General features: G+C 41.3%; 1 protein-coding gene and 1 long non-coding RNA gene across 6 annotated transcripts in view; one reads left to right on the top strand and one right to left on the bottom strand.

Moving 5' to 3' along the window:
- The window catches only part of LOC140737710 (uncharacterized), an 88,678-nt gene extending 76,136 nt beyond the window's left edge, over positions 1-12,542 (bottom strand). The window contains exons 1-2 of one of the 4 annotated variants that reach the window (XM_073064271.1): positions 12,164-12,542; positions 10,547-10,672 (exon numbers count right to left, since the gene is read on the bottom strand). In XM_073064271.1, coding sequence (XP_072920372.1) covers positions 10,547-10,672; positions 12,164-12,277 — 240 coding nt within the window. In that variant the 5' untranslated portion in view covers positions 12,278-12,542. The remainder of the gene's footprint in view (positions 1-10,546; positions 10,673-12,163) is intronic. The other 3 variants (XM_073064270.1, XM_073064269.1, XM_073064268.1) reach the window with 3 other exon arrangements.
- Positions 1-23,139, top strand: part of LOC140737712 (uncharacterized) — a 51,917-nt gene that overhangs the window by 21,576 nt on the left and 7,202 nt on the right. The window lies entirely within an intron of this gene.

Genomic DNA, 23,139 nt, shown 5'->3' with positions numbered 1-23,139 from the left:
TTCCTTGCAGGCAATTAAAGGAAAAAAAAAGAAATTTTAGAGAATTTAACTAATATCTATACAAAGACCGATAAACGCCAACATGGAAAGGAAGACAAAATGTGAAAATAAACACAGTGCAGAGAACATGAGTTGTAAAGAGTCCTCAAAAGTGAGTCTGTAGGTAGTGGAGTCACTTCAGAGTAGGAGTGAATGAAGTTATCTACACCAGTTCAGGAGCCTGATGGTTGTAGGGTAATAGCTGTTCCTGAACCCGGTGCTGTGAGTTCCTAGGCTTCTGGGCATCCTGCCCAGTGTTAGTAGTGGGAAGTGGTCATGGCCTGGATGGTGGGGGCCTCTGACGACGGATGCTGCTTTCTTGTGGCAGCGCTCCATGTAAAGGTACTCAATGATGGGGAGGGGTTTGTCCCCGTATCATCGCCCCTCCCATTTGCTGCCTCACAACTCACACTTACTTCTCAAAATATGCCTCCTTTCCTTACTTTAGCCACACCCACAGACAACGATGGGGAGGGCATTACCCTTCTTGCCCTAAACGTCCTCCCCTTATTCTCTACCCTGCATTGTGTTTTGTTGGTACTATATGAAGTTGTTCCAAATATTGTTGAAGAATGTTGGATAGGGTTTACTCTCAGTAAATGCCTCACTCCATATGAAATGTGGACAAATGAAAACCACAAGCTTTTCTCTTCTCTAGTTAGTTTTCATTGCCTGGTCCTGGTGCATTCCCCTGAAACACTACTTAAAGAGATATTCATATGAAAGTCAGATTAGGGCTCCTTAGGGCAGACATTTACACAGACAGCGTTAGTTTTTCATTTGAGGTTTACTTATACACTAAAATAAAAAGAGAAAGTGTTGGGATTACTCAGAACATCAGACAGTGTCTGTGGACAAGAAAGTAAACATTGACGTTTTTATCTGGTGACCTTACATTTCTTTCCTTATTTAGGTATCTAGTCTAAATTCCCCAGCTGCAGTGTTGGGATTTGAGGTTACAACTCTCAATCATTAATCTAGGTTTTGGATTTCTTCAATATCATAACCAAAATGCCTCTTTACCCTTTGTCTTTCCGTTCCTATTGAGGTAATGACCATGACTTTACAGCCACGTTTTTGTACAAATTCAGCTATACTCCAGTTGATGTTGGGAGACCTGACTTCCGAGGGAAAACAACTGCTTGTACGGGAATATGTTCCCAACATTTCCCACTGAACAAAAATCCCAGTTCTGCTCCTGGCATAGGATATTGGAATCTCTGTTACTTTTCTTTCACTTAGCTATATTTAAAGCGGTCCTTGATTAACAGGGGTGTCAAAGGTCATGGGGAGAAGGCAGGAGAATGTGATCAAGAAGGACAATAAATCAGTCATGATTGAATAGCAGAATAGATACACTGGCCTCAATGTCCAAATTCTGCTCCAATGTCTTTAGGTCTTATGTAAATAGATACTTCATTGCACATGCACTTTGCAACACCTGAGGCTGTCTGTAGACGTAAATAAAACTTAACTCCTAGGGACTTTGCTGGTTCTGGTTCATGTTACCTGGAGGTTAGAGCTGGAGGGAAGTTATTACAGCCCTCAGCTCAGGCTTCAGGTTAAAAAAGTAGATTAGAGCACGTTAAAGTCATCAGGCCTCTACTGTGTAGTTAAGTTGGGCTCTGCTACCTTTGGAAAGTTGCCATTGGTGCCTACGTTTTCTCAGATCATGGCAGGAACAGAGTGAGTAATTTCTCTATTTCATTTTCATTACCTGTTGTCTCGGATATTTGCATCCATTGTGTCCTGACTACAGAAAGCACAGTCAATCAACGTCATGCAGCCTGTATCTCACCAATTGGGTTTTGAGTTGGTAATTTTAGGGCACCATGGTAGCACAGTGGTTGGTGTGTCAGGATGTCAGAGTTCAGAGTTCAATTCCGGCATCCTCTGTACGTTCTTCCCAAGAGTGTGTCGGTTTCCTCCCACATTCCAAAAATGTTCCGGTTAGTAGGTGAATTGGGCATTGTAAATTGCCCTGTGATTAAGCTAGGGTTAGGTAGCTGGAAGGGCCGGTGGGGCCTGCTCTGTGCTCTATCTCTAAATAAATGAAATAACTACACCTAATCAGCCAATCACATGGCAGCAGCTCAATTCATAAAAGCCTGTAGACATGGTTCAGTTGTTGTTCAAACCAAACATCAGAAAGGGCAAGAAATATGGTCTAAGTGACTTTAACCGTGGAGTGATTGTTGATGCCAAATGGGATGGTTGGACTATTTTAGAATCTGCTGATCTCCTGGCATTTTCACACACAACAGTCCTCTAGGGTGCGAAAAACTAATAGAAAACATCCAGTGAGCGGCAGTTCTGTGGTGTTAATGAGAATGGTCAAAGGAGACTGGTTCAAACCGACAGGAAGGTGACAGTAACTCAAATAACCACATGTTACAACAGTAGTGTGCAGAAGAGCATCTCTGAATGCATAATACACCAAACCTTGAAGTGGATGGGCTACAGCATCAGAAGACCTCGAACATACACTCAGTGGCTATGTTATTAAGTACAGTAAGTAACCGTCAAACACCCATACACTATCTCCATCTGATACACCCCCCACATTCACATCTACTCTCCCCAGATTGTCCTATTGATCCTCAACCTGGGCGGAATTACTGGTAGCCAATTCACCTACCAAAATGCATGTTTTTGGCACGTGGGTGAAAACTGGACCACCATGGAGACACAGGAGAAGATGCAAACAGCACTAGTGATCAGGACAGAAGTCAGAGTGAGGCAACAACATCTCCAGATGGCACCATCCACATCACCTATGATGATTAATAACAAGAGCTCCATTGCCAATGATAGATTGCAATGTCAAAGGTTTAATATTTGCTGATATTCATATTCTGTGGAAATGCTTGGTTAAAAATTCCAGGAAAAGCCTCTTCAGAGCAGAATACAGCAAACATTTCCTAGACCCAGTCCAGCTTCCAGGGAGAGTACTGTTATTGGTTTATTATTGTCAAGATACAGTAAAAGCTTGTCTTACAAATATTGTCATACAGATCAAATCAAAGCTCAAAACTTCTGGGAAAATGGCAGCACATTTGATCACAGCGGCCTCTACAGGGTCAACCAAAGCTATTATTGTCCTTTTCAAATCATTTTTTTTTAACCATCACAAGATCCTGTTAGACATTAAGAACTTAAAGTACTGCAGGTCTAGCCTATCATCAAGTTTCTCGTTGGCAGAGAAATGAAGAAGCTGGACTTGGTGTGGATCATGTTGCTGCCTACATCAGGGAGGCGTCTGGGGAGGCGTTGCAACAGGGGGTGGGCATTCTAACAGCGAGTGATCGTCCCAGTCACTTTTCTTCTGATCCCAATACCCTGTTGGAATGTGTAATGCTGCAAGTTCGATTCACTGGCTTGTTGGCGGATGCATGGCTTCAGTCGTAGTGAGGCCTTAAGCTGCGGTGTCGCCTGTTTGCAGCTGCCCAGAAGAGAGGGACGTCCGAGTCGGTGTGCTCCATAGGAGGCAGTGTGGCATGGCCTCCAAGCTGGAGTTCGTGCTGCCCCCTAGTGTTCACTCGGCAGAAGACAAGATGCATTGTGTTCGACTGCAGACTGCTACATTTATGGACAGGGTCTTGGACTATATATTTTTTGTGTGACTGGATTTCACTAATATCTTATCTAGTGCTTGCTATCTTATATGTGCTATATGTGCTTTGTGCTGTGTGTGACTGTTTTGTACCTTGGCCCCAGAGTAACATTCTTTCGTTTGGCTGTATTCATGTGTGGTTGAATGACAATTAAGTGTGAACTGAAACTTGATTGCACAGTGCATCGATGCAGAAATGCAGAACAAAATGCTACCGAGAAAGTGCATGCAGATCAACGTTAAAGCGCGAGATCTTAACAGGGTGGATTGTGAGGCCAAGAATCTATCTGATAACATGGGATAAAAGCTGTTCTCGAGCCCGGTAGTAGGTGCTTTGAGGCTTTTGTATGTTCTGTCTGATAGGAGAGGGGAGAAGAGAGAATGTCCAGGGTGATCCAAATGCAGGGTCTCAGCCTGAGATGTTGACCATTTATTCCCCTCCAGAAATGCTGCCTGACCTGCTGAGTTCCTCCAGCGGTTTGCTGTGTTGCATAGCACATCATGAGTCAGTGCATTCAGGAAGAGAGAGTGAGAAAATGGCTCAAAAGAAGTTTGTAGATTTTCCGAGCTGATTGTTCCAGTGTTTTTCCACCCTGAGGTAAAAGCACCTCAGCTCTATTCAACTATATTCATAGAACTAGATTCATCTATTGAATATAGATGACTGAGCAGTTGAATATTGATAAAAATATTTGCATGAGATCTTGCTTTCTCTAATTCTCAACCTCATGGGGTTTCATGGGGTTGGGGGGGGGGGGAATCTCTGGTGCCACCATAACTTTAAATTGTGCACAGAATGCTTATTGTAGTAAGCTGTTGGGATGGCAGAGCAGGAGTGGAAGTCAGAAAACGCCCAGCCTTAAACTCGTTCTCCTGTGTAAGCAGGTTTGGTCAGTTACAGAAACTGTGGTTCCTTACCGTTCTAGTGTCAGTTTGTGTAGTCAAGCAATGCTTAAAGAGTAGGGACTGGACACAAAATCCCATTTGCTGTAAACAAAATTACAAGGGATTGTACATCCTGAAGAGTTCATAGCTACAAAAAAGCACAGCTTGAAGGAAAATGGTACAAAGCCCTAATGCCTCCTGATATTATTAGTGTCTACTAATTCTGAGTGGTTCTACAATCAAAATGACATATTTCTTGATCATTTTATTATTCTTTAATCAATAATTCCAAAGGGTATTCCGAGTTAAAGGCAGCTAGTTATGTCTTCAAACAGATCAATAAAGAGATTCTATAGATTTGATTAAAACGGCAAATTGATACATTAGGACAGTACTTCCTAATGTATTATTACAATAATTATCATTAATGATTAGATCATCCAGATGATTCATGAACATAATTACAGGTTTGAATGGCTTGTCATATGAAGAGCGTTTGATGGTTCTGGGCCTGTATTCACTGGAATTCAGAAGAATTGAGGGATGACCTCATTGAAACCCATTGAATGGTGAAAGGACTTGATAGAGTGGATATGGAGAGGATGTTTCCTATGGTGGGACAGTCTAGGACCAGAGGACACAGCCTCAGAATAGAGGAGCATCCTTTTAGAATGGAGATGAGAAGGAATTTCTTTAGCCAGAGAGTGGTGAATCTGTGGAATGTGTTGCCACAGGCAGCTGTGGAGGCCAAGTCTGTATGTATAGTTAAGGCAGAGGTTGATAGATTCATGATTAGTCAGGGTATGAAGGGATACAGGGAGAAGGCAGGAGATTGGGTCTGAGAGTCAGAGGAAAAAGGGATCAGCCATGATGAAATGGCTGAGCAGACTTGATGGGCCAAATGGCCTAATTCCTTCCTCTATCTTATGGTCTTATAAAGCAAAGGATGCTCAATTCTCAATTCTACCCATGATTATCTGTCTAGATGAGTCATATCAGACTCCATTACGTTCACTGGGTCTGCTTATTTAAAATTGAGATCTATTGTCGTAAAAACTTAAACAACATCAGAGAAGTGCAGACTTGATAGAACTAACCTAGACATGTTTCTGATTAAAAGCTCTTCTTTTAAGCTGGCTAAGTTCCACACCACTCCTGGTGCAATTACCTCTAATGCCTGGTTCATAATGTCTCTTCACAAACAAGGCCATTTATAGAAAGATATTAAATGGCATAACTAATATAAAAACCCTAGTTAATGCATCAAATAAATTGGGAAAATAGAGCACAGAGTCAGTTTATTGGAAAAAGTAATTTAACTGGACTGCAAACCTCTCATTATCAGAACTAATTCATTCTCTCTCGCTCATCTCTCTCTCTCTCTCTCTCTCTCTTCCTCTCCCTCCACCCTCCACTCTCTCTGCCTCTCCCTCCCCCTCTGCCTCTCTCTCAAGTGTATTTACAAGCATCATGGTGCCGATATGGTCTACTATTTCTGAAGTATTTTGGCTTTTGGATTTCACACCTCAGTAAGGATGTATTGTCCTTGGGAAGGGTGTAAAAAAGATTTATTAGAATTATACTTGGTTGAGTAGAATAAAGCTATTATCATATGTTTTATATACTTGGATTTAGAAGATCTGGACCTGTTTATAGTGATTGAGAACTACAAAATAGTAGAGAGACAAACTGAGTATTAGACAAAAGTGTACAACCTTAAAAGGACTAACTTGTTTCAGAGAACTGTTAGAAGTCCATCTCTCCCCTCTACATTAGCTTAAAAGACTTCCTAATGTTTATAGAGTGCACAAATTAAAACATCTGTTAACACTAGTGAGGTTTCAGTATTATGTTATTTTTTCCTTATCTCTATCACGTATACTCCAGTAAATCTTTTGTAAAGAAATGTATGCGGAGATAAGATTTTTCATAGAATCATCTGTTGACGTGAAGTTTAAGTTGATATAATTATGCTAAAGCTTGGAAGTAGCAGATACATAGAACAGCCGGACTAAATGATCTGTTTGTACCTTCAGTGTATATAATATGGTGGGAATGAATGCGGAGCAACAGGGGAACCAGCTCTCCCAGTAATCACTAAACATATCATATGCTTGCTATGTGTCTAATATGTGTTTAATGCAATCCTTCAGAAGCTGCCACTCTTTAAATTCCTGTAAAAGCCCCTTCTTCAATTACATGTTTAAATGATCCGATCTTCTTGTGTTGAAGGGAGTAATTAAGTGCTAGTGGCAACAGTGAAGTGTGACATACCAGCTTCATCTATGGTCCTTGTGGCTTTCAGCAGGATATCATTTTTCCCTGCACTCTGTGACTGACTGAACATTGGCAGCCTGGCTAAATACAGCATTGACAGGAGTTCATAACTTCCCTGATACTTCCTCTCCACGCCGTGTGGCACATCAGGTGGCAATCTTGCTGTTCATTTAACATTTTACCAGGCCAAGTTGCTAGCTCGATATTCAACCCAGCAGGGATGGAAAGTGGGCAAGGAGCTGGCCGGATTTGAACCGGGGACCACTGGCCTCATCATCCAGTGCTGATGCCACTACACCACCTGATAACTAAGTTCCAGTAAATTAACAGTTATTACCAATTCCAGTAAAATTCCATTTAACAATTACACCAGCAAATTATTAAATGGCTGTTTACTGAGGATTTAGGATGAGGATTGAAAACCCTGTGAATTTTTCAGTGATTTAAGATTCAGCTCTTAAATCAGTAAAAAATGCACAGAAGGTCTTTATCCTCACTTCTCCTTGCCTGTTTGGACCTTTCTCTCCTGAACACACACTCTTTTGTTTTGACCTTTGTCTGATTCAGCCAAATAGTATCCTGATTCAGGATCCAAACCCACACTCACACTGACAGAAGTCCCTGAGAAATGATTAGGAGGTGGAAACAAGACCAGCTGCACTTCCCCAGATATTATTTCAACTGATTCAGCACAACCCAGGCTCGAAGCTGGATCTCTGTGGCTTGTGCCGTCTCACTTTAGAAAGTATGTTAACCCAAGCAGACAAGCTTTTAGGAAATGGAGTAAAAATTAAAATGGTGGAAATCCAGAATGAAAACTGGAAGTGCCCGTAGCACCCAGCGGGTCAGGTGGCATCCACGGGCACAGAATCTGAACCAGTGTTTCACATTAAGGACACCTTATCAGAATTAGAAAAGTGAGAAGTTTGTTTTAAGTTGCAGAGCAGGGGAGAGATGAAAAATCAAAGACAATGTCTGTGATAACATGGAGACCAAAGTCACCATGGTAACAATGTTAGGAATGTCCATTTTCAATAAGCAACATCTCGGTTAATTTTAGTAGGGAGTAAGAATAACATTGCTCTGTTGATTAGTTGTATTCTTCCAGGTGTTCACATTTTCATTTCCAGTTTAAACTAATAATTTTCCATCAAATTTGGCCAATAATACAAATAATGGAACTGCAGTAGAAACCTTGGGCTTTATCCACAGATTCAACATATTGTGCCTCACAGTGGCATGTCACAGAAAGATTACAGAATGGGAGCCAAATTCAGTATTTTGTTTGCCGTTATTTACAAAACAGACTGAGAAGACAAAGAGCGTGACCAGAATTCAGAACAAACCTTTTTACCCATCAGTCCACATTAGATGGAACCTAAGTCACAGGTTCAAAGTTCAAATTAATGTCCTCATACTGTATAATAAGGATGACTAAAGTCAGGTATATGCTGATGTTTACTGAATTTGTCTCTAGATCAGGGTTTGTAACCTGGGGTCCATGGCATAAAAAGGGTTGGGGAAACCTGTTCCAGATGTTTTTTGATGATTCTTGAAAGGCTTTTTGACAACATTCTTTCCTTCCACTATGCTGCCCAATTCTCGTAATTACATTTTGAAAACTTTCAGTACTGAGTTGCTACTCTTCAATTTTCCCTTCATAATTAATTACTGGAAAAAATAATTTCATCATTCTGTGTACGCTCTATGATCTTCACATTGGATAAAGACACCCTGAGGTCTGAAATCCTCTAACTTGTCCTTCAGACTGTAGATAAGCCATTGCTCTACTGATCACAGTATTCAATGCAGGCACAATCACAGCCAGAAAACTGGTTTCCTGCTATTCAATGGAATTGTGGACTGGAGGACCAGTAACCTTACTCCACAGAGCTGTCCAAATGTAGTTGGTTTGGAGATGTCAGAAGCTCTGATGAGGTGATCTGCCAGACTTGTCTGTCCTGATTTAGCTGCCAGTGCCCTCTAGTGGCTATAATTTAATTAACCTCATGGCAGGCAGTGAACTCCCAATCACATTTATAGTTGTAGGTCATAGAAACAGGCCCTTTGGCCCATTTAGTTTGTGCCAAACTGTTATTCTGCCCATTCCCATGGACCCACACCTGGACTATAGACTTCTATTCTACTCCCATCCATATAGTTATCCAAATGTCTCTTAAATGTTGCAATCAAACTTGCATCCACCAATTCAGCTGCAGCTCGTTCCACTCTCACACCACCCTCTGAGCAAATACGTTCCTCCTCAGGATCCCCATGAATATTTCACCTTTCACTGTAAACTCACGAGCTCTAGTTTTAGTGTCACCTAACTCAGTGGAATACCCCTCATGATTTTGTATAGCTCTATCATATCTCACCTCATTTTCCTCTGCTCCAGAGAATAAAGTTTTAACCTATTCAACTTTTCCTCAGAACTCAGGTCCTTGAGTCCTTATAAATTTTCTCTGCATCCTTCATAGTGCAGTGCAAGCAATTTATTGATTTGCAACTCAGTCCTTAAAATTAATCCTGTTTTAACTTTTTATTAAGAATGCTCCCATTTGTATGAGAGGGCAGAAGAAAGATAATCCAGCAAATTATGTTTTGGGTATACTTTCCAAGTGATGCAATATAGGCACAAATGGAATCCATTTTTACAGACTGTCTGTAAATCAAATTGGTCCATAAAGCAAAAAATACACACAAAAATCACCCAATATGGTAAACACTATATCATAATAATTGGCATCAAAAGCATATAAGACTGATAAGAAAGAACAATTACTGAAAGTGGAGATAGAGAGGAAACTAGCCCTGTCATTCATATGAATGACATATGTCAGACTTTTGAATTTAATAACATTAGGGGAACTTGTTCATTTGTAAGGGGTGTCTCTAAGTCAGGTGTTTATAACCAGCAACACACACAAAATGGTGGAGGAACTCCGCAGGCCGGGCAGCATCTATGGAAAAAAGTACAGTTGACGATTCGGGCTGAAAAACCTTCGGCAGGACCCTTTGACAATTCTGCTGAAGGGTCTGGGCCTGAAACGTCAACTGTGCTTTTTTTTTCCATAGTTACTGCCTGGCCTGCTGAGTTCCTTCACCATTTTGTGTGTGTTGCCCGGATTTCCATTATCTGCAGATTCTCTCTTGCTTGTGCTTTATAACCTGGGATAGGTCAGGTATTTATAAGCCGGGATATTTATAATCCCCTTTTAATTCAGGCATCACCCCTCTTCCCTCTCAGTCCTGAGGAAGATCTCGGCCCGAAATGGCAACTGTTTATTCCTTTACATAGATGCTGCCTGACCTGCTTGAGTTCCTCCAGCATTTTGTGTGTGTGTGTGTTGCTTTGGAGTTCCAGCATCTGCAGATTTTCTCATGCCCGAGGCATGTCTGTACAGTGAATCTGAATCTGATCTGTTTTCAGGGAACAAATTTAGGGTATAACAGAGCACATGCAGAACTACTCAAAAAGAATGAAGAGTCCACATGAGCAAAATGTTTAGTCCCCGTGATGAAGAATAAAATATTTCCAGCAGTTTCCAGGGCTCAGTAAGAAATAACACTGACAAAGCGATATCAACTCACAGGATAATGTTCCATGCTCCTGGAGGCCGTGTAGATTTATCTTTGCAAATAACATTATATGAAATGGCAAGGGGAAGTAACTGGTTGAGTGGCAGAAGGGTTAACTTAACAAGCAGTGTATAACCAAAGTTTACTCACATCAGAGGCTCTCTTCTCTGCAAGTTCCAGCTTTCCATGAGCTTCATGCAAGGACTCAGAGTATTTGTCAACCTCCTCTTCAGTGGCTTTTTGCTTCCTTTGCAAATTCGCAACCTCTTCCTCCAGCTAAAGAATCAACAGAGGACATATTAATCAACACACCATCAGCTGACACATTAATCAACACCAAAGTTAAAACAACGGAACAAATGAAGTGAAGGTGTACAACTGCTTTTAGTCAATATTTTGGAGTTAAATACCAATTACAACGTATACATAGGTTTAAGTTTTCCACTAGAGATTCAGGAGTTTGCAGATGCTGGAATCTAGAGGAACACATTAAACACAAGAGATTCTGCAGATGCTGGAAATCCAGAGCAACACACACAAAATGCTAGAGGAACTCAGCAGGTCAGGCAGCATCAATGGAGAGGAATATAGAATCGACAAGATCTTTCATTGGGACTGGCTGGAACACATTAAAAGCTGGAGGAACTCAGTTGGTCAGGCAGTACCTATAGAGAGATATAGACAGTCAATATTTTGAGTCAAGACTTGAAATGAGGGCAAAGTGTCTCGACCCAAAACACCAACTGTCTATTTTCCTCCATAAATTTCTGCCTGACCCATTGAAAGCCATCTGTTTTTTCGTGCTGCTTACATGTTCCACTGCTACTCTTCTAAAATATTGTCTTGACGGTATTCCTAGATACACTATGGTTTAATATCAAACCAGATGTCAGATATCAGAGGTCTCAACAACTTTGAGCTATGAAGAATAAATTTATCATGTAGGTGATGTTTACAGAAAGTTGTAAATGGAACAGTACCTGGTCAAGATTCACTACATACTGAACAGAGTGACAGGAGAGAAATTGGAAAGAAAATATTCCAGTTAATCTGGAGTTAAAGGATTACTTTATCTTGAGAGGAAATATATTAAATAGCAGTATGGGAAAGGATGTAGGGAGAATTAGCTAAAACTAATTAGATTAGAAAACAACACCAATTTAGTTCCTTAGTAGTTAGAATTGTAACAAAGATGATATTATCACATAGCTAGGAATTTAGAAATAGTAACTGGGACTTTATTTTTCCAGTCTCCTGTGGAGCCGACAGAAACCCTAGCGTTTTCTTCTCGGGTAACCCTAGACTTCCATTTTGAGACCAACAAAACAAAACTTTAAAATTAACAAAGTGTTTCACAAAGACAGTAAACTACTTAATTGGATTGACTCGGATAGCAGAGTCACCTTCAGCAGCATACAGGAGGCATCTTTTACTGAGCCCCAATGACAACAGGAGTCGCAGTTCCCAAACACAGGAGATTCGGCAGATGCTGGAAATCCGGAGCAGCGCGCACAAAATGCTGGAGGAACTCTGACAGTCAACGCAGAATCCTGGTTAACCCGCTGAGTTCCTCCAGCATGTGGTGTGTGGTGCGGTTTCCATCCCGTACTACCGATGTCTTAGTCAAACGGGAGCGCGGGAGGTGCAAGCAATGATATAAAACTCCAACTTAAATTACAAAGTCATCCGGTGAATGGACACCACGCCAGGTCTGGGGGTATCGACTGTGCCTCTGCACCCTTCGGAACACTTAGAAAGACACCCCACCTGTTTACACCTGTCTTCGGCTGCCTTCTTCTCAAATTCTGCCTGATCAGCCTTGTCCATCGCATTTTCTTTGTCCAGTTTCAACATCTGCATCTTCTTCTTGAGGGCATCCATGGTGCTGCTAACTTTTTGTTAGAAGTTGACTGACTTTAGACCGGAGGAGAAGCGCCTTCGGCTTTCGCTGGACGATGGAGCTGTGCCCAGGATCCAGGCGAGACTGAGCACTCCCGGCGTGGCTCTGCGGGAGAAATAGAATATTTGCTTTTGGTATGGAGGTGGGGGTAGGCAGGATTTCCGGAAGAACAAAAAAAAAAGACAGAAATGGAATGACTTTTTAGGGAAGGCAGAGAAAGCGGGATGGTGAGTGTGAGAGGGGCGGTGCTGGCGCGTTGCTGGAACGGATTGTGAGCAGAGGGCGAGCTGCCCGTCTTTGGGGAGTGAGAGAGAGAGAGAGAGAGAAACAGATAGAGATAGAGAGAGACAGAGATATGGGAGAGAGAGAGAGAAAGCGAGGGAGAGGGAGTGGACTGCGCTCATTTCTCTCCTTTATTTAAATACATGGCCACAGTCAGCCCCGCGGTGCAGACGGAGGGCGAAAATCTCTCTGACGGAGAACGTGGGTGCCGGACTGTCCATCACCAACAAATTAACCACCTTCGAAACCGAACTGTCTCACCTCTATCTCATCCTTTTAAACATATGAAGTTTTAAGTCCATTAGTGTTGTATTTGTGCGTTTGATGGATGCATGTCTCTTGTTGAGATTGTAATCCACACATTGTCATAGAGCAGTGCAGCTGAGAAACAATCCCTTCGGCCCATCTAGTCCGTGCCGGCCTGTTGTTCTGCCTAGTCAAATCGACCCACACCTGGACTATGGCCCTCCACAACACTACCATCCATGATGCACCTATCCAAATTTCTCTCAAATGTCGCAATCAAACCTGTATCCACCACTTCCGCTGGCTGCTCGCCCCACACTCACATCATCCTCTGAGTAAAGGTTCCCCCTCAGTTTCCTCTTAAACCTTTCGCCTTTCACCCTTAACCTATGAACCCCAGTTCTAATCTCAGCCAGCCCCAGCAGAAAAAACCTGTCTTCATTGATTCTATCTATACCCTCATAATTTGTATACGTCTTGCCCTCCCCTATTCTAACTTCAAGTCCCAGCAACATCCTTGTAAGTTTTCTCAGTTTCACATAACCTTACCAGAAGGAAAGGGGACTTCCAGCCCATCTGGTCTGTCAGCGGGAACATATTTCCGATCCAGGTTAGTTTATTGTCATGTACACTGAAATTCCATGTTCGCCTGCAGCTCACCGAGCAAGAATTCTTGTGTAGCAAGAATAAATAGAGGTACCAGCACTGAAATGACAATACAATGGCGCAAAGTATAATAGCCAATATTTTGCCCCATTCCTATTGGTCCCTCCCCCTGCCTCCCTGTGCCTTATTTGCTTTCACAGCTCCATCAAGTCTTTCCACTTCTCCTGCCACCTTCCTGTGCTAGGAATGGGTTACAGGAACCAAATACCCTACTGAGCACTTTTATAATTTGGTATATACCTCTGTCAAATCTCCACTCATTCCCCTGTGCCCCAGGGACTCTTGGGGAGGGGAATCTGTCAGTGGTGTTACCATGTACCTGTTGGCCTTTCTCTTCCCAGCAGGTGAGAGACTCTGTGAATTTTGCTAATCCTGCCCATGTACTCCGAGAATTCTGTGGCACAAACCCATTCTGTCACGCAGAATCAGGCTTATTGCCACCGACATATATTGTGAAATCTGTCGTTGGTATCGGGACTGTACAGGCTTAACAAGTAAGTTACATCATAAATGGATATAAACATTTTGTGGAAGAGGAACAGCGAGGGCATGTTCATCGTTCATGGACCATTCAGAAGTTTGAAGGCAGAGGGCAAGAACCAGGTCCAAAAACATCGGGTGGGTCTTCAGGCTCAAGTCAAAGATTTAGAACCCGTGCCTTCTCCCTGATGGTAGCAATGAGAGGAGGGCATGTCCAGGAAGGCGAGGTTCCTGAGGCACCGCGTATGGAAGATGTCCTCAGTGGTGGAAGGGCATGAGACTGATGGAGCGGTCCAAGCCTACAATCCTCTGCGGCCTCTTGGGATTCTGTGCATTGACATTAGACAGTGATGCAACCAGTCGGAATACTCTCCACAGTACATCTGTAGAAATTTGCCAGAATCTTTGGTGACATAACAAGTTGCCTCAAACTCCTAATGAAGTAAAGCTGTTGTCATGCCTTCTTCGTAATTGCACCAATAGGTTGGGCCTAGGATGTGTCCTCTGAGATGCTGATGCCCAGGAACCTGAAACTGCTCACCCTTTCCACTCAGTGAGGATTGCTATGCATTCCCCCAACTTCCCCTTTTCCTGAAATCCGCAATGAATTCATTCACCAACTGATCTTGGACAAGCATGCTTTCTCACACACTAACCAGTCCGACAAGACCCATATCTGTCACTCACAGCCAGGTCAGCTATCTGTTTCTTCCATTCACTAACCAGTCCAGCATCATCTGGTTTTCTCACTAACTAACCAACATCACTTGCTCACATCCTAATCTGGCATCACCACAGCCACTTAGGTTATTTGATAAAAGCCATTTATGATCTTGCACTTTATCGTTTACCTGTACTGCACTTTCTCTGTAGCTGTGACACTTTATTCTGCATTATTGTTTTACCTTGTTCAAACTCAATGCTTACTGTGTAATGATCAGATATGTATGAACAATATGCAGGACAGGTTTTTCTCTGTATCCTGGTGACAATAATAAACCAATACAAATACGATTTATTCTCTAACTAATCTAGCAGGTCACCATAGTGTAACTCATTAACCAATCCCTAGTAATCTACTGTCTAGTCTAGTATTACCTCACTCATTAAATACAAAGCCTGGCCCCCACCTCCTGTTCACCCATTAACGATCTGGCCTAATCCCAGTCTCTCACAAATTAACTGGATTAACACACCACCACTCATTCACTCTCTAAGCAATTGTTTATTCTCCTAACACACAGAAAATGGAGTAATTGTACTTTTTCTTAAACCCTTTTATTCAGCAAAATAAGTTTTTGCAGTCTTTGTTAATGTCTGGCTTTGGTCTATTTAGGTCTGTTTATGCAAGGAATGGGTCAGGCCTCAGTTGGAGTATTGGGCCCCTTATCTAAGAAAGGGAAAGGGGAGATTCGTAAGAATAATCACAGGATTAAAAAGGTTAATATATGAGGAGGCTCTGGGTTTGGACTCGCTGGTGTTTAGAACTCATTAAAACCCTCATAAAAAGTGGCTTAAAGTGCATAGAGAAGTGATAGACATAATAGATAGAAGAGGCTAATTGAATGGTTGATCAGATTAACTCCCTGGGGGAAGCAACTTCTAAGATGCTGTGAAGTTTTTGTTTTAATAGCTCCATAGAGTTTACCATGAAGGTAGCTTTCGCAAAAGGCAGGTTACAGGGTTGGGGTGGGTAGTGTCCACAAACTATGTAACACAAACCTCAAAGAGAAAAATGGTGACATATTTAATTTTTCTTTATGCCAATTGAATCAGATTCAGAATCAGGTTTAATATCACCAGCATATGTTATGAAATTTGTTAACTTTGCAGCAGCCGTTCAATCCAATACGTGATAATAAAGAAAAATACTGAATTACAGTAAATATATATATTATAATACCTAAATTAAATAAGTAGTGCAAAAACAGAAATAAAAAAAAGAAATGAGTAATATTCATCATTTCAATATCCTTTCAGAAATCAGTTTGGCAGAGGGGAAGAAGCAGTTCCTGAATCACTGAGTGTGTGCCTTCAGGCTCCTGTACCTCCTTCCTGATGCTAACAATGAGAAGAGTGCATATCTTGGGTGATGGTGGTCCTTAATGGCGGACGCCGTCTTTCTGAGGCATCGCTCCTTGAAGATGTCTTGGACACTGCAGAGGCTCATACCCATGATGGAGCTGACTAATTCGGAACTCTCTGCAGCTTACTTCGGTGCTGTGCAGCGTTCCCCCCCCCCCCATACCAGACAGTGATGCAGCCAGTTAGAATACCCTCCATAGTACCGCTGCAGAAATTTGGAGTGTTTTAGGTGACACAAGAAATCTTCTCAAACTCCTAATTATTCATAGGTGTTGTCTTGCTTTCTTTATAGCTGCATAAAAATGTTGAGACCAGGTTAGGTTCTCAGAGATATTGGCACCCAGGGACACGAATTGCTCACTCTTTCGACGTGATCCACTGTGCACCCCATCTGGCTAAAGATGATCAAAGGTGATATGGGACTCAGGACAGCTGGCACTTACAGGACTCCCTGTGAATGCAGAGGAGCATATATTGGCCAGATGGGGCGCATGGTGGAAACTCACATCAAAGAGCACAGGAGGTGTATCCCTTTGGGTTACCTGGAGAAATCGCCGGTAGCAGAGCATTGGAAACACAATGACCACAGGACTTTGACAGCACAAAACTACCGTGCCGCACCAATGGCTTTTGGGGCCATCTGGTGAAGGAAGCTATTGAAATAAAGCTAGAGAATAAGAATTTCAACAAAGATGAAGATCTCATTCTAAGTAAGAACTGGAATATGATTTTAAACAAGGTGGGACAACGAAAACCAGATTGCTATATGTTGAGTATATGTATCACCAGATGAGACATGCCTAGGCAACATTCTGGATAAAGATGGTGGAGTTTGCCATTGAAACTTAAGTTAAAATTAACACCTGGACCCAGCTGGAAGCCCAGGAGGAGTTATAATGGACCAACCTGGGTTGTGGGCTTCTCATCCTGTTCTGGATGTCTATTCTTGCTCAAAAGAATGAACATTATGCAGTAGGTCCAGTCGCCAATCAATCAAATGCCTTAATTGCTGAATTTATTCTTTAATTACTGCCTTATAACTCAAAATCATTGAGACAATGAAAGTAGTACAGAATTTGTCATTAAAAATACATATATGCTCAATGGCCACTCATTAGGTACAGGAGGTACCTAATGTAGTCAATAAACGTATTGCTGTATGTTCATGGTCTTCTGTTGCTGTGGCCCATCCACTTCAAGGTTCAATGTGTAGTTCATTTAGTGATACTCTTCTGCACACCACTGTTATTAAGCATGTTTATCTGAGTTACTGTTGCCTTCCTGTCTACTTGAACAAGTTTGGCCTTCTCCTCTGATGTCCCTCATTAAAAGGTGGTTTCGCTCACAGAACTGCTGTTCACTGAATGATTTTTTTTTTGCTTTTTGCACTATTCTCTGTATACTCTAGAGCAGCCTTTCTTACCCACGTAGCTCTGGGGGAACCCTTGAAATAATTTTCAGGTCTCAGGGAACCCCTGCGTAAAAATTATTATATCTACAGCTCACAGCACGTTAGCATGATCAATAAGTTGTAGATATAATAATCCAAAAATAATAGTCAATGCTCCTTTGAGTAGAGAATGAATTTTTTTGCCAACCTTGAAAAAAAACCAGGTAGTTACACTTAGCTTACCTTTCTTGAAATTAATCTCTTTCCTTCCCTTTCATAAATTTTAAAAACACATAAGGAAAACATCTTTCTGTTAAATAACTGGCTTAAGCCAAAGAGGGGTTTAATTTTTCCAAAATAGGCTCTGTAGATTTAATTTAAATAAAGGTTGTAAATTAACTTTAATTAATGCTAATTACAACATGAGAATTTATTGATGATATTGAGTAGTAAAGTTACTAAAAACCATAAGCCAAAGCAATATGAATAAAAGTATAGTCTAAAATACAATTTTATACAAGACTTTGGAAAAAAAATTTCTTACTAAGTGACATCATCAGGCTCAAACATAGGGCTAACATGTGAAACCCGTGCTTATCTTTTGCTGCACAAAATCTCAATTCTAGGTTGGACTTGAGATAAGCACACATGGATTTCACCAACTGAAATGAGGTGATTTCTATCCTTGCTCTTGATATTTGTTAAACACGAAAAAGCTTACTCACACATGTAAGGAGTTGAAAACTGCAGTGAACTGTTCATTGTTCATTGAATTATGAATGGCAGGATACACTTCTTTCACAGAAATCCAGAATGTGTCCAGGGGCAGATCAGTAAATCTCATCTTGAGTGCATGATCAGAGTACAGCTCACAAAGTTCTTCCTCTTCTCTGAAAGTCAGTTTCTCAGGCTGAGCAGAAGATTCAGAGAAAGGGTCCCTCACCCAGTCATACTCGTGTTGAAAATGAGGGAAAATGCTGTTCAGTTTTGTTCCGCAGTTTTTCCAGGTGGTTTTCAATAAGGCTCATGACTTTCTGATATCCTTCCTCATTCTCAAGCCCAAGAAGTGTGGAAACATATCAAGATTTCCTTTTGCAACATGATTTCTCCAAAGATTCAGTTTCCTTTTAAATCCAAGAATCTTGTCACTTGAAGTCAAAACATTTTCTCCAGGGCCTTACAGAGACTTGTTCATCTGGTTCACATGATGAAAAATTCACATTCTCGAGTGAACTGGTTTTTGTTTAATGAAGTCATCCGTTTTTGTAGCATCATCCAGAACGTTTTTTTTTCATTTCATCTCCAAGAGTTTTTGACGTTAGCACATCTCTGTGAAGAAAGCAGTGTGTAGTCATAACGTCAGGATTTCCTTTAATTACAAGAGAAATTAAACCTCTCATGGAGCCAACCATTGATGAGGCGCCATCAGTACAGACGTCAACACAGTTTCTCCAAGACAGACCTTTTGTTTCCAGATAGGAAGACAAAACATTAAATATATCTTGGCCTTTGCTTGTTTCAGGCAGCTCTTTGCAACAGGAAAAGTTTTCTTGAATTTCACCATCACATACAAAATCTTACAAATGTTACAACAGGACATTTATTGGCGAGATTGGTTGACTCATCAACCTGGATAGAGGAGCTGCTGTTTTTCAGTTTATCATATAAATTCTCTTCAGCATCATGTGGCATGTCATCAATGCGTCAACTTATCATACTGTTTGAGAGTGAAACTTTTTCAATTTCTTGTACTGCATTTTGTCCCGGCATTTTACCCACCTTAATTTTATATGCTGGCATTATTAGGTTCTCGCCAACTGTGTGACTCTTCCTTTTCTGAGTAATAAGTTGCTATATAACTTGCGCCGTGTGTACTTTTACTGACTGTGACTTTATTAACAAATGCTTTACTCTGTTTTGAGATTCCAATAGCTGTTTCAAATAATCAGCACTTTTATGTGTCATATGGCTATGATTTGTAGTTAAGCGCCTTTTCAATTTTGCTGGAGTCATTGCTAAATTTGTACGTTGTTTGCCACAGACTATGCAGAATGGAATAGGACAACTTGGATCACCAGTCCATGTAAAATCCATTGATACGTAGCTTTCATTGTAAAGATGGATGTTTTGTGTCTGTTGTTGGACTCGTGCTGTGAAATGACTCAGAAGATTGTAATTTTTCACCATTAACCGCATCAGGATTGTCTGTAGAACTAGGTCTAGAATCCTCCTCTTCCATCTCACACCTCCTCTTCACAAATCACCACAATGAACTATCAGACATGTCTGTAACATCCTTTCTTTAGAATGAAAATTTCTCTCAATTTTCTAGTACACTGGGTGAGTTTGTTTGCTCCCATAAGTCAGTCGGTAGCACTTAAAGGGAAGTTGTGGGAGGGAGAGGCTGAAGTCGGGCGAGTCCATTCAATGCTCGGAAAACACGCTTCACGCTCCTCATCAGCCTTCCGTCCTCCCCTCTGTGCAGTACAGAACCCACCAAATATCAACAGCCCCTCTATCTTGCATCAATTTCTGAGAAAAGACTTAACCAGATAAACACGGTCCTGCTGCGCACTGCCATACTGGGCTGAGAGACCTCTAACGAGATTGCCAATTGTGAATGAGGCTGCTCAGTCACTGCCCACCACTGCAAGTGCTAGCATTGTGCATTGTCCAAAGTTCAAAATCAGATGACTTTTTTTTAAGTAAACATATTTCACAGAACCCTAGGGTTCCATGGAACCCTGGTTGAGAAACTCTGCTCTAGAGGCTGTTGTGTTTGAAAAACCCAGGAGATCAGCAGCTTCTGAGATACTCTGATCCCATCTGGCACCAACAATAATTCCATGGTCATAGTCATTTAGATCATGTTTTCCCCAATCTGATGCTTGCTCTGAACAACGACTGAAGCTCCTGACCATGTTTGAATGCTTTTATGTATTGAGTTGCTGCCACATGATTAGCTGATTAGATCTTTGCATTAACACGGTATACAGGTGTATCTAATAAAGTGGTCACTGAATGTATATTGTAAAAGCTGGCTTGAATGTGTGTCACATTCCAGAATACTCCTAAATTTGACTACTGAAAAATCAAATGATATTACAGGTGTTAAAAGTCCCTTTCCAAATATTCCAAATATTTAAAACATTTGCATATTCCTTTTCAGAATTTCAGCATTCAGAATTTTACATCTTGTGTCTTGCTGGCAATCTTGTGTTTTCAGGGGAAACTTTTATAAAACAAATTCATTTGTGGCGTTCTTGTGCCATGGGTTTATGTGGACATGAAGAACTAGAAATACCAAAGGTGTGACACACGATGAAAGACGAGAACCAGGAGATTGTTGCCATTCACGTCAGGAATCCAGACCCTTTGTTGACTCGGCTCATGTATCAGGGAAGCTAGCCACAAATATTCTCCTGTTTTGTCTGATCCTTGCACAAACACACTTTTAATCACAGGCTTTAACTTTGACATTCGGAGGGTTATTAGTTAGCGATCCTTTTGTCACCAATACTTCACTAGCTCAGGGAGATTCACAATATATGCATTAAAAATAGCATAAGGCAAAGTATCCTCAGAAAGCTTGACAGAATGGGCTTGAAACCCGAAACCCACTATGCATGACTGAAAGGAAGGAATTTAAAAATGTCACTGCAACTTTTTCAATCCAATAGAATCTTAAACAATTTCAATTATGTTTTATGGACTGTTTTTTGGATTTGTTACCAAGCTGAAATTTAGAAGTTTTGTGGTGATTTAATGTGAATTTAAAATATCTTTACCCAGAGTTCCACTTATTCTATGTTGCCAAGTAACATTAAATCAACTGTTTACAAATGCTACTAAATTAGGCACTTTCTACATTTAAGGGCATTCATGGGAGCTGTTTATTAAATAGGCAGCACAATTTGTTTAACTGGTGCCAAAACAGATGAGATCTATTCCAATCCCTTAAATTTAATAAGTCTGATAAATAGACACAGGGACAGACAAGCAATCCAGAATAAACCTCAATAGCAATAGGTTTCATATGTCTTAGAGACTTTCTGTTATTGCAATAACTGTGGAATGCTAAAACTGACCTCAATAATTTCAAGTTAAGAAAGAGGAGTCGCAGTTTCTGTTTCTGATTCAGCATCTAACAATTCTAGCTTGAACGACATGAGGGAACATTGAGTGAAGACAGTGTGTTCAGTGAGAAGAATTTTGCTGTGATAACTTTCTGTCTTTGGACTGAGTTTTGACCTCTCTCCCCAGCTCAAGAGTTCAGATAGGGTGAGGAAAAGAGCTTAATTTGTCACATGTACATTGAAACACTGAAATATACAGTAAAATGCATTGACCAACTGGAGATTGTGCTGGGGGCCATGTTCCTGGTGCCAACACAGTATGCCCACAACTTACTAACCCTCACGTCTTGGGAATGTGGGAGGAAACCAAAGTGCCCAGAGGAAATCCATTTCCCCTCCATGCCTTAAAGGTCATTTATGCCTCCTGTCTCTCTCTCTCTCTCTCGCTGCTTGACTTGCTGAGTATTTCTAGGATTTTATCTTGTTGGCATTTAAGGATAGCATTCCACCAATAAGCAGGATATTGGCACAAAAGAGGACAGCAATGCACAGTCTGCTGGTGGAACTCAGTGAGTTAAGTGCAGGGTTTTCACCCAAAACAACCAAACTCCATTTCCCTCCTCAAATACTGCCCAACCCACAGAGTTCATGCAGTGCTTTAACATCTGGAACTATTTTTACTGTGCCCATAGTCTTTTTTAAAAATCAATTATGCTATTGTTTGCACTGTTGTAACTATGTGGTTTTGTGCAGGTCTTGTAGCTTTAGTTTTTGGTCTTGTTTTGTCTGGTGGATTTGGAGCTCCTTTCTGGGGAACGCGCTAGACGGTAGCGTGATATTAATACGCAGCAGCCTCTCCGGACTCTGGATTGGGGATTGCCAAACATTACGTGGATCTTCTGGTGTAGTCTGTTTTGTCATATGCTTTTGTGATATCATTCTGGGGGAACGTTGTCTCATTTCTTAACTGCATTGCATTTTGTGGTTTCTAAATGACAATAAACTGAATCTGAATCTGTATATTGTGTTGCTCCAGATCGCAGCCTCTTGTGTCCGTATCATCGAGTGGCATGTTGGGATTGCGACTGATTACTGCTTACTCACCCTCCAGTGAAAATAATAGCGTAGGGTGTGGTAGGGGAGGAAAGTCCACAGAAATGGTTGAGATCGTCTAGCCTATGGAAGATCTGTCACGCACAGTAGTTAGGCAACAGTCTGATACGATTAATGCACACTCCATGCTACTGAGTATGTCTTTCTTGTGCCTTGGAGTCCTGGACAGGAATACTGTGAACTCTTATGGTCAGGCTAGTGATTATTAACCATCTTTCCAACTATAATCAGGTAAAAGGGGGGTGGTTTGCATAGATAAGGACAATGGTTGGCATAGAGCTGCTGGGTTGAAGGAATGCTCTCCAAGATACATCTATAGAAATTTACCAGTGTCTTTGGTGACAGACCAAATCCCCTCCAACTCCTACTGTAGTGGACTGGCTAATGTGCCTGCTTCATGATGACATCAATGTGTTGGGCCCAAGATGGATTCTCCGAGATAGACGCACAGGAACTTGAAGCTTCTCGCCCTTTCCTCTCCTGACTGTTGTATATTCTCCTGACT

This window comes from Hemitrygon akajei, chromosome 13, assembly GCF_048418815.1.
Source record: "Hemitrygon akajei chromosome 13, sHemAka1.3, whole genome shotgun sequence".
In the NCBI taxonomy this organism is placed as follows: domain Eukaryota; kingdom Metazoa; phylum Chordata; class Chondrichthyes; order Myliobatiformes; family Dasyatidae; genus Hemitrygon; species Hemitrygon akajei.
The sequence above is the reverse complement of the archived record's forward strand: the minus strand, read 5'-3'. Positions and strand labels throughout refer to the sequence as shown.